This window comes from Eriocheir sinensis, chromosome 12, assembly GCF_024679095.1.
Source record: "Eriocheir sinensis breed Jianghai 21 chromosome 12, ASM2467909v1, whole genome shotgun sequence".
In the NCBI taxonomy this organism is placed as follows: domain Eukaryota; kingdom Metazoa; phylum Arthropoda; class Malacostraca; order Decapoda; family Varunidae; genus Eriocheir; species Eriocheir sinensis.
In genome coordinates this window covers 15341912-15354708 of record NC_066520.1, presented here as the reverse complement: position 1 = coordinate 15354708, position 12797 = coordinate 15341912, and the positions used below count along the sequence as shown (strand labels likewise).

At 43.9% G+C, this 12797-nt stretch overlaps 1 protein-coding gene across 2 annotated transcripts in view; it reads left to right on the top strand.

The window, feature by feature from the left end:
- Positions 1-12797, top strand: part of LOC126997483 (myotilin-like) — a 196446-nt gene that overhangs the window by 138030 nt on the left and 45619 nt on the right. For both annotated transcript variants that reach the window (XM_050858587.1, XM_050858586.1), the window contains one exon: positions 6409-6548. In XM_050858587.1, the coding sequence (XP_050714544.1) occupies positions 6409-6548 (140 nt within the window). The remainder of the gene's footprint in view (positions 1-6408; positions 6549-12797) is intronic.

The following is a 12797-nucleotide window of genomic DNA, read 5'->3' as shown; positions in this document are numbered from 1 at the left end:
CCACTGTGAAGATTTACTCACCACTACGAGCCATTGCCTTTGAAATGTACTAAGGCTCCCTGAGCACAGTGCGTCCCCCACGCAGGGATGGATCACTGAAATGTTACTCCTAAAATTTCTGGCAAGGAAATTGTTTGAAGGTCTGAAAGTCACCGAGCCGTGTTCGATCAGAGGAATATAAAAATTATACTTCAAACGCTCTGCAGTTCCTCTTTGAGCTCAAAGACTTGCTTCCAAAGGAGAGTTGAAGATTATTTAGTTTAGTGTTCAGGTCGACACTTCTTTTTTTTTTTTAAATCCACAGCGCCGCAAGTAGCCTAGAAAGTCAGTTTGAGATTTCGCGCAAGATAAAAGGTGAAGACTTTTCTTCCAAGGAACGTTTTATGATTAAAATAGAATTAGAATAAATATAATTAGAAATTATGAAACATTCTTCATAGTGAGGAAGACAACCACAACAACCTTTCTTATATCTTGGTGGTATTTTGAGAGAGAGAGAGAGAGAGAGAGAGAGAGAGAGAGAGAGAGAGAGAGAGAGAGAGAGAGAGAGAGAGAGAGAGAGAGAGAGAGAGAGAGAGAGACTGTGACTGTTTGCGTGTGTGTGAGTGAAGATGAGAGGGAAAAGAGGGAACGAAGAAATCTAGGGATTGCAGGAAGGAAGGAAGGCAGGCAGGTTGGCGAACAGGGGAGCTTTGGAATGTCAGAGGGACGACAGGACGGACTCGAGGCTGAGAGACAGGTGAACTGAATGGCTGACTTGATGAAGCACTTGAGGGAATGAAAGAGAAGAGTCTCTTCAAACGGGAATGTCTCACCATCTCTTAGGCAAACGACATCTTGAGGACTTCCCATTCGTCTGACGAGCTTCAAGTCTCTAATTTACTACCCACTTAAATGTAGCTGATGGAAGAAGTCGCCTGAGGGAACGCCATTTACCTACATTCAGTCCTGAAACCCGCTGACCCGTTAGTGTATTGGCAAGATCCTCCACCTCTCCGTCTCTCCCTCTCCAGCTGTGTCTTCGCCTCCATCTCACATGTCAGACTGAGACTTACTTTCATCTGCCCTCCTTAACAACTAGCAAGCATTCCATGTCCGTGGCATGGCGACCTAATGAAGCCTTCTGGTAATCACAGCTGTGTGGAACTGGCACACTGAATAATGTTGTTGTAAATTATATATCATAGTAGTTCTTAGTGTTGTTTAATACATATCTTTATTCATCTGAAACTGACATTTTATTATAAGGTTTTGAACTTCGATACTTTTATTCTCGTGTATCGAAAACTCGTGTAAGACTTTTTTATACTGACAGCTGAAAGACTTTACGTGAATGTTAGGTGCAAATTCCTGAATAGTCCGTGCCAAAATGAAGGCTTTTCCCATCATCCTCACAGTATCGCAGCTCAGTTTGTTCCGTCATGCACCAACAGTGACGCAGCACCCACACACCTCGCTGCTTCTCCTTCCTCATCAATGCAAAATATATAAAACACCAATATGTAAAGACTCCAACTCTATTACCGCTGAATAAATTGACTGTCCATCACCCCGAGGAGCGACCTTCAGTGCAGAACAAAGACATTAAAATATCCGTGTGGAGGGAGGAGGGAGGAAAAGGAGAAGGATGGAAGACAACGTGAAGAGGCTCATCAAATAGTTCCCCAAAGGAATCTTCGGAGCCACCGTGACACGCCGCTAATAGAGTTTTTACAGCCTCATTTCAGTCGTTGTCGGGTAACGTAAGTCGTCCTAAGCTTAGGGCTTGGGTCGCTGACGTCTGGGCTTAATTTAATAATTTCATGTCATTAGATTTATTTTTGATTACCCGATTACTTAATGAGGAATGGATATAAAAATAAATTGTTTTTTTTTATGTTATTGTCCAAAGTAGATCATTTGGCATTCAGCATAGTACAAATTTTCTATGTTAGGAAGCAGCGCCAGTTTGAGCGTCAAGCTTTATAATAAGTTGTCGATAAGAGAATAAAAATATCTACCGCCAGTGGCCCAATCCTTTCCCTCAGTCCCTGGCGAGGACGCAGTGGCGCGGCGCCGAACTTTGCAACAGCCGCAATCCCTCAGTCCCTGGCACGGAGGCAAGGGCCCAGTGCCGAGTGTCCGAAGCAGCCGGTTATTTTTTACAGTTTACAGTAATTTATCTGCTCACCGTTAAAAAAAAAAAAGCAAAGCCCACCATAGCACTCCGATAAAGCAAGCGAGGAAAATATTCCCATCAAAATCCCTAAATGGTTGGAGAGGTGTCCGATGATTCCCTCTTGGCTGCGTTCAGATACTGGCAGAAGTAAATACATCCACCTGCCTGACTGTGTACCAGGGGGCTGCCTCTCCTGCTTGTTCACGGCAAATACTTGTGTGCACTCATGTGTCTGCATCATGTATGTATCTGTTTACAGCGTGTACTTGGTGACTGCACGTACCTGTTTACACGTCATATTGTTTACAGTGGCTGTCACGTGCCTCGCTGTGCCCCAGGGAACACTGCAGGGCCTCCTTCAAGCCCCAAATTGTTTTACGAAAATGTTTCCAAAAATGCTTCTAAGATAACATGTATTGTTTTGTTTTCCGTTTGCATCGCTTTTTGTTTTGCATCTTGTTTCCCTTGCTCTGACTATCCCTCGGTTCTCTCTCTCTCTCTCTCTCTCTCTCTCTCTCTCTCTCTCTCTCTCTCTCTCTCTCTCTCTCTCTCTCTCTCTCTCTCTCTCTCTCTCTCTCTCTCTCTCTCTCTCTCTCTCTCTCTCTCTCTCTCTCTCTCTCTCTCTCTCTGTCTCTCGCTCTCTCTCTCTCTCTCTCTCTCTCTCTCTCTCTCTCTCTCTCTCTCTCTCTCTCTCTCTCTCTCTCTCTCTCTCTCTCTCTCTCTCTCTCTCTTTTTTGGCGTCGGCAGCACACCGTATAATTACTGCGTGACTCCAATTAATTATCTGCGCCTCAAAATTCAAGATCGTTGAAGCATTTTCTTCAGCGTGACACTGCGCGGTGATGCATTCCGTTTTGATTCATTAATTTGCCAGTGACGATTGTAACTGTGTATCGCTATCAGATATAACGACCAATAAATGTAAAAGAGGCAAGACTTATTGCTTAGGTAATTAGAGCAGATTGCCTAAATTTGCTGGAAATTTCGTCATTACTGGCAGCTGCTAATACATATTCAAGTGGTTTGAGATTTGTTCACGTGACTAATGTTTCGTAATATTCCCAGATCGCCCGAGGGAATAACTCCTGATTGCTTGTTTAATTTTCATGCGCCCACCAAATATGTTATATAAACTTTTTTTTGTATTTAGTGAATCGGTATTATAAACTTAAAATGCTGCTGGTAATGTTTTGTTATAAGTTTTTAGAATCGCACAAATTGGACCAGAAACATGTTCCAGAAACCTCGATATTTTATGCAATGATTTATGCCACTGAAAGAATAAGAATTGCTTTTACGTACTGGTAGTGCCTCCCATATTTCTGTACTACAACATTATATCAGCACCACCACCACCACCGCCACCAACAACAACACCACCAACAACAAGAACAACAACAACAGCAACAACAGGCGGTGGCGTAGGTGGTAGCGTACTGGGCCCACATTCACCGCGTGATGGACGACGCGGGTTCGAATCCTCACGCTACCACTCGGATTTTTCAGTCACCGCCGAGTGGCTTAAAACTACCCACATGCTGTCCTGAAGACCACCCATCAACCCGGACTCTAGAGGAAGCCGTCCAAGCGAATCAAGAACAAGTTCCGGGGGGCAGCATGAGCCAATGCAAGATGGCGCCACTATAAACACTCGCCTGCGCCAGAACGGGCTGGGCCGACCATCAGGCCCCACCTGGAAGAAGCCTTGGGCCGACCATCAGGCCCCACCGGGAAGATGCCTACCGGCGCAATAGGCAATCAACGTAAAAATAAAAAATAAAAAAAAAACGCATACTATACTACTACTACTACTACTACTATACTACTACTACTACTACTACTACTATACTGTTATTTTCAGTATACTTCTCTTGTCAAGTTTACCGAATAAATGTCTTGGAACTTTCACTTGTCCTCCAGTATTCGTATCTCTTTGAAGTTAAGAAGAGTGATGGCCTTTACTGGGAAACGTGTAGTACTTTTAATCATATCCGGAAATATTACGAGTCTTACATCATTTCCTGGATCTCAATCTTGAATCTGAACTCAACATTACTCTCCTGGCTCACCGATATTTGCTGGTAATAGAGAGACAAATCAAGATGCGATTGGAAACAATCTACATAGAGACTGACTTATTGCCGGCAAACGCTAATTTTTTACACACTCATTGAAATTAGTGAAGCTTAGCAGTACGGGACTTAGAAAGGACTTGTGGTAAAGAGCTGGGCCGTTAGTATCACAGCGAGACCTGCTCATCACACACAAGAATAGGTGCAGGATACCATCAGGAACTACTTATTAACGGCGAGTTAGGTTGCTGTAATCCATTATCATTAGCACGGCAACGGCGATAATTACAGCATCCATCTTGCGGACAAACAAGCTGCCTTCATCCATTTTCAGCGCGTGCGTTTGGGGAAGAAGGACTGATTTATGTATCGAGGGATCTCCTCCCCTGAGGTACCACGTAAGGTCTATAGATAACTTTAAATAGAAGTACCCGCTGCTTAACTCACTATAGGACCCCTAAATCCCTCTCGCACCCAGACCTGCTTATGGGAGTGTCATTTAAGCAGTAGAAACGACACGCTCTGACTGTGGGAGGCGAACATATTTACCATCCAAAGACCAGCATATTCTTTATTTTCTTGTGTGATACTCTTACACCCATGTTTTTTTTTATCTGTTCTGGGTACGAGTTGTGTTGAATCCCATCATTATGAAGAAGGAAGAAAAAATGTTGAATGAGCAGAGCAAGAGCAGCACCAGTGATAAGCTAGCTAGATAGCCAGATAGATAGATAGATACGGGCAAACAGATGGAGAGAAACTAAAATTGAATAAAGTGAATGAGCGGATTGGTGAGTGAATTAGGTCACACGTTGTTTCTTTTCTAATGAGTGTGTGTTTTCCGCTTTTTTCACTGTGTTTCTGCCTTGTGTCTCGAGTGTGTACCCGCTGCTTAACTCACTATAGGACCCCTAAATCCCTCTCGCACCCAGACCTGCTTATGGGAGTGTCATTTAAGCAGTAGAAACGACACGCTCTGACTGTGGGAGGCGAACATATTTACCATAGATAAATATGCAGACCAATAGATATAGATAGATAAATAAACGAGTATAAAAGAATAAAAGAGAGAGATTAGGTAAGTAAAGGGAAGTGATAATGGCGACTTAATACAAATAGCGCCATGGAAACAAGACATCCTGGTGAGAGTCACGTTAATCTCTTTTGTAGTAGGATTCAACCCCTCATAATAATCCCCCAGACGAGGACAATCCCACCCCTTGCTGTGATGATTGTATCCCATCCTCCTCTCCCTTCCCACATGCCTCGTCTCACCCCGCCCCCCCCCCCGTCCCCCATACTCCAGCACACGTCCCCGGGTTATGTTTTATTCGACTTGTCACCGGCCATGAAATAATTGAACTTGCATTCGGTAACTCTGCATGAATGATTGAATTACGCGTCCTCTTGTGGCCAAATTCATGCTTCATTTGTTAGTCTTTTGTGATTTGATTTTTTTTTTTCCTCCACAATTCTAGTATCCGCCTTTTTTTATAACAAATATGAAGTTTTTTTTGCCAGCCTCCGTGTATTCATCTATTGTGGATATCGCTGCCTAAGTTTGCTATTTTTTGCAGCAAAGGGAGTATCTATAGAGCAGAAATAAAAAAAAGGAAAAAAAGCCCGACATGCACTTATTTAAAGGGGAAGAGAATAGATGGGTAAGAGGAGAGGTCAATTTCGGATGTATGACTCTTTCTCTTGATGGCTAGAAGCTTTTTTGTTATTCACGTCCACTGTTTGTACACTTCCAGTATTGAATATATCCGTTGTTTATACACAGCCACTGATGAAGATGACACTCAGAGGCCATTGATCGCGTCACGCTCACTGAACCTTTACGGGAACGAGTTACTGTGACGGTGGTTGTAATGAGAGTGACGGGCTGACAGTTATTGCCGCCGTGAAATGCCCCTCGCCCCTGGCCGTGCTGCCGCCCACAAAGGCTCAGATTGTGCTCAAACTAATTTCGTTAACAGCCCGCAGCCCACGACCCGGGAAAGTGACGAGATAGACAGTTTTTTATTGCTATTTTGCCGCGAATAAGAAAAAGTTTTAATCACGCTGACGTTTCTTTATTGTTGGTGTTCACCCCCTTCCCCCCATATACGCACACTAACACTAACATAAACACTAACACTAATACACAAGCACTAACCTTACACCGTCTACCTGCAGGAGCGACACCCGTGCGGCCTGAGGAATGGTGGGAGGGTCGGCCGCGCCCCTACTTCGCTCATTCACCCGCCAACCTCACTGTCATCTCCGGCCAGACCGCCTTCCTGCCCTGCCGCGTCCACATGCTTGGGGACCGATCCGTGAGTATTAGACATCTTTTCGATTACACTTCTACTCTTCATTTACTACTTGTTCTACTATTTGGATGCGTTGTCATTTAAAATAGTGGTCTCTTTTAAGGTTAGTTTACTGGTTTTGAGAAACATTGCTGTTTGTCCATTAGTAAACGAGAGTCAGCTGGGCGACCTCATATTCTTCCTGATGTGTCGTTTCGCAAGAGCTGTGTGTGGTACCTTGCCTTTCCTACTCATCTTTATAACAGAGCAGGTAAGAGTGCTTTCTCGTTTTAACTGACTCCATGCTGGTAAAAGCTGCGGCAGACTCACTTTCTTTTGTTTTCTCCTTTCTGCAAGTTAGTAGATACTTTGAAGAGAAGAGTTTCAAGGCTCCCCAGAGTTAAAGCCGCTCTTGCGCTACGAAGTTTCTATTTTAAGTCTTTCTGGAAAACCACCGGGAAACTTTTTTCATGTATGTTTTATTTGTTTGTTGACTCACTGAGAACAACTTAATATTATGATGGAGTAAAACCTTGTTGCGTCGCTCCCCTTCGTATCAGTATTTAACCCGATCCCATCCTACTTGTGTGATTTTTTATGACATCGTAACCCCACAGAAGCAATTACCAAGGGCCATTGCAGCTTTATGTTGTCTTAACGAACTCTGGTCTTTCATCTCTGCCCTGCTGACACGGGTGGACTATATTATTATCAGTGACGCTCCTTTATTTCATAGCTTTTGTTATCTCATTGTGTTAACTTACCTGAATGTACGGTCAAAGTCACGGTTGATACAAGGTCTGTATGTGTTTCGCTCTTCGGGTGATGGATGCGGGTGATGGATGGCGTGTGGGTGATCGATGACGGGTGATAGAGGTCGGTCGAAAATAGTCGTTCACCGCCGGAAATTGGTCGTGTTGGAGGATGGATATATGGTACAGATTCTTATTAAATATATTTCGCTATTTGAAGCCTGAGGGGGCATAGAGCCTACAAATCGCACCATTGTCCAGTGAACCCCGTCTATACTGGATGGATGGCTGCTGCGCCGAGAAAAAAATAATTAAAGAACTTAAAATGCTTCCTGACGTGGTAAAATGTAATGGCCAAAACAGAGGACTGACAGTAATTCATTTATATTTGTCGCTGCAGCGCCACGCAAAGTCGTTCCCAGGAGGCCTTGGCCCTGTTGATGGTTTGGGTTGCCGCCGCCCACCACCGCCGGGCGTTCATTTTACGTCTGTCCTCTTTGACGTCATAACTTGTATAAATAATTCCTCTTTCTGAATGATAGTTATTTATATCTTTTTGATGTATTAATATATTATCGAGTTGTGTATTTCCATTATACCGGTTGCGTGGCGCGGGTGGCAACATGTGGGCTTTCCAAAGATTCATGAGACACGAATCTGGCGACAAAAGAGGACGATCTGCTGAGAGGGCTTCGCACCGACGACCCGCGCCCTGCCTATGACCGAGGCTCGTGGCTCTGTGCGTTAGTGCGATGACCACGAACTGCTCCAAAGAATATTAATGCAACAGCCGTAAAGTGAACAAAAAATGTAAATGCAAACTTATTAAACTTGTATACAGGTAAATGCATACTAGATGTAATCCATTTAATGAAAATTTCTATATGAATTTTGAAGCCCAATTTTAAGGTTAAAATAATTGATGAATTCAACTGAGTATTTTTTTCGAGCAGTTAAATACATAATGCTCACACATTTTGCCGGACGTTTTTGTAGTAATACGAAACACATTACTGTGCTTATGCCGGCACACACACACACACACACACACACACACACACACACACACACACACACACACACACACACACACACACACACACACACACACACACACACACACACACACACACACACGTGCTCATGCTTCCGGAGCTGCTGAGTGCGTGGTTGGTGCGCTCGGTTACAGCCAAGAGGTCGCGTTTTTCAAAGGTAATGGTAGTCATAATGGCGGTGAGGTGCGGGGGTCATTGCGGGCTATCAGGTATGACGAGACCCTCTTGATTTCCTCCAGTGCCTCCTTGTCGCTGCTCATAACCTCACGTCCCTGTGCCTGGCCTCTCAGCGGCGGGCTGGTGGAGTGTTGCGGGTCATCAACGGCGCACCCCCTCCCTCTGTCGGCGGGTGTCGTGGGTCTACAGTATCACGCGCCCGTTGTGGTGGTATTGCAGTGCTGGCCGTCACCATCACCCCGCACAGGCTAATGGCGGCGCTAAAACTCTCATTATGACGAATCGACTGTGTGTTACGCCACCCGAGCTCTGCCGAGACGATGGATTTACGCCGTGAAGGCATGGAGCAGGACGGCGGTGCTCGTGGAGATAAAGTTATGAAATGTCGAGGGGGAAACAACGAGCAGCCTTGCCGCGGGATTGCCAGACACATGTCGACAGCATTTCAGTGTGACCTTGCTGGAAGTCGCTCCCAAGAAAAACGTCTTGCATAAGAAAAACGCAATACTCAGACCAGTGACAGCCATTGGTTTTCGTTCCCGGCCAAAGGCGGGATGCGATCAGGAAGAATTGTCGGTCGTGACAGCATAAAATACTTTAGAGCAAGGCTCAGCTCTGCAGCCCTGTGTTTAGGGGCATGTCTGCCTGATTGTCAGCACGGAGTGTTGAAACTGCATTGCTGTGCTTCAAGGACATTTCAGGGCGGAGAAATTGCTGGATAACTTGTTCTCATAGCTAACACTTGTCACGTGTATGGCGTCTTACATCTTGTACGAGTATTCTCCATCTACCCTTCTGTATCCTAGTGTTATAATGACGGAACTGACGAGTCCCGATTATTGGAGCTGCACCACTCTTTCTCAAGGACACAAAAACAGTACTTACGAGTAGACGATGTGTTAGGTCATTGTTAATGAATGGGCCACCCGACGTCCCACGTGTGTGTGTGTGTGTGTGTGTGTGTGTGTGTGTGTGTGCGCTTGTGTGGGTGCGCGCGCGCTCCTATTGTTGGCTGCCGCGGAGATCAGAGGCGCCTTGCTGCTGCTTCGCTAGAGTCACCGCGGAGCTTGACTGCTGCTTTGACCTCCAGTGGGTCTACCAAGTTTAAGTGGCTGAATGTATGTCTTTAGCTTTACTGAGGAAGACACGGCGCAGCTAGCTGTCGAGAGCGGCAAAGGACTTATTATTATCTAGTCCCTACGAGAAACACAAACCTTTACAGAACGACTGAATACATTCTTCATTGAACCAAGTTGAAAAATGCCTTTACTTCACCTAGTAGTAACATTAATAAGATACTTGAAAAATGACAAGCTCAAGTTGACGAACAGTCACCATTATTGCTTATTAACTGCGATACCTTGAAGTTTTGGATCAAAGAGCATAATGGAAACTACTTTACTAATAACAGGAGTTTCGGATGAGAATGAGTGCTTGAAGGAGCAACATCAGAGGAAGACAAGACGAGTAAGATCTCATTGAAGGCAGGAGTTCATGAGGAGGTGCCGCCACACTAAAGTCTAAGTGCAGGCAGCGACAGTAGTAAACGACGAGCCATTTTAGTGACGCCGCCCTGCATTGAAACAAGAGGCAAAGCTACGAAGACGAATCAGCTGAGTGTCAAGTTAAGAGCATAAGACAGTCAGTAAGAAGGGTCTTCATCTCAGTATCCGGAAGGAGTGGTAGAGTTACAGGACTCGTGGATGGCTTAAAGAGGATCGCTCTGATAAACCTGCCTCGAACGCTTCAACGCCCGGGAAAGGAAACTGAGCCTTGAGAGTGAAGTTATCGACTCGTGAAATATGAATATCCACTCAAAGAAAACCCCCTTAAAGAAAAGATCACAGGCATTATTTTTCACGGAACATCAGTGGATTGCGAACTAAATTTTTGAAAATGATGTGTAAGTCTCCTCCCGAAACTGACCTATCTTTCGGCCATCTCTTTGGATACTTTTTAGGAGCAGTGAGTAGCGGGCTTTTTTTTATTAATGTTTGCTTTTTTTGTGCCCTTGAACTGTCTCCTTTGCTGTAAAAAAAAAAAAAAAAGATTATATTACAATTATGGCCTAATAACCTTAAATGAGATCAAGACTGTTACCCATTTCACTGTCTTCATTAGTGTCATGTAACAGTGCTATAAGGGGCTCAGCCTGCCGCGGTGTAACCTAAACTCCATTGACTTTGATATGAATGAGTGCAATTGGCCAAATCAGGACAGAGTTTTGTTGTTATTGTTTACTCCTATCAGATTGTTGGAATTATACTCTCATGTCGTTTTTTTTTTTTTTCACAACCAATAACTCCACCAAACGACGGAAAATATTTCATTCAGTTTTTCCTGTCTTTCCCGTGATGGTTTTTCACTCTCACCCCATATTTCTTGTTTTCAGTAGAGTCTAAAGAAAACATTTTCGAGAAACCTGTTCTTTTGTGTGCATCAAAGAGCCTCGCAAAATGATGGCAAGATGTTTTTCTGCGGTATGAACATGTCTGCCCGGCCAGTATTGTCTGTCGACCTCCTTCAGTGTTCCAGTGTTGTTTTCTCTTTCTTCACATATCTCTTGTTTAATCCAGAGTCTTTAGAAACGTATTTCGAAAAGCTTATTCTTGTTTGAGCAGCCAGTAACATCCCAGACGAACCCCCATCCATCTTTATCAGCGGCTTCTTCTTCTATCCATCACCGTCTTTGTCAGAGGCCGCACGAAGCTTTGCTCAGACGGCGTTTGTTTGTTATGACGACAAGCGAAAGGAGCCTATTGTGTGTTTTTAACTTTTGTGTTTTACTTCCTCTTTTCTGCTGTTGTATATAATCCAAGTATCTGGGCATTTCTAGTTTTATTTTGTTAGATCATTTCCTTGGTTTAAAAATTTTCTTATTGTTTATAATGGACTGCAAAAAAAAGGAACAAAAATAATAATTTGTTTTCGTGTTTTGTAGACCATGACCTATCAATATGTACTGTGTGCTCATATATTTATATGCATATTATATTTTAATAGATGATTAAGTATCAGAACCTCACTCTGATATATATATATATATATATATATATATATATATATATATATATCTATATATATATATATATATTTATATATATATATATATATACACACACAAGGGAGTGAGGTGCTTAGCGGCCTTTGCCTCCATCAGCCAGCGTTGCCGTGCTCTCTCGGGAGTCAGGGTGCAACCATTAGGACAAGATATCGAGAACCGTTCTTCGACAAGCAATATTTACCTCAATGGTTTGCATGTCACTGCAAACTCTCCGCCGTGGCACTCCTCGTGACACAACGCAAATGAGAAGGAGAGAACTTTGGGTAAGTGTTGCCGGAGTGGCAGAACTTGTTACCGGAGGTTTGGCAAGCCAACGACTTTCGAGTGGCACATATTAGGCAGGCTCAGCCTCTCCTCAGGCTCCCGTTGCACTCAGAAGGTAAGACCTGTGAAACTAACGGGTCCCAAGGTCACGCTGTCGTGAAGAGATAACAAAACGTAGGAGGCGTCTCCATGGCAGCCTTCGACGCGTCACCTTGATGAGGAGGGGCGGCTGCGAGTCACCAAAGAAGGGTTATAAGTTGGAGGGATGTAGAAGGTAATTATAACGTTGTAGCTGAAATTATTGGCATAAGAACAGTGTCGGCGACAATGTTAATAAAGAAAGTTGAAACTTTGTTGATGAAGTGGTTGATAAAGATTTTGTTGGCGTTGTTCGTATTGTTATACGTACCAGTAACTATGGAAACTACACAGACTGTAGCCGCTGTAGTAGCAATACGATGTTGCAGCAGTAAAGGCACAACTTTGGTGTTAGTCTGTTGGAAAATTTTGTTGTTTGTGGATGACTCTTATCACCTGCAGCAGGTCGTTACCGCGTCACCACTGTTTGATGCGTTGGGCCGCCGCTCAGCTTTCAACGGTGGACGGTACAACGTTGAGTTTCCCGTTAAATCGCACAAGTAACAGTGTGACGACAATAATGCATCTGTCTAATGTCATGAGGCCCAGTTTACACTGTACTGCAGTGTTTAGGAGACTATTTTCTACTTAATAATTTCAAATAATTTTATTCGCCGTATCGACTCTTCATTTTAAAGATAAATTCCCTTCTCAAGTTTTGGTTTCCTATCAACTTCATAATTAGCATCGGCCGGCGACATCCATGATCAGTGTCACTTTACTCATTCTTCCCGAGAGGCTCTTTGTCTCCTTCACAGTGGGTTCAGTCTTACTTTTCTTATTAGTTTTCTTCCGTCTGCAGCGCCAGTAGGGTCACCTTAAA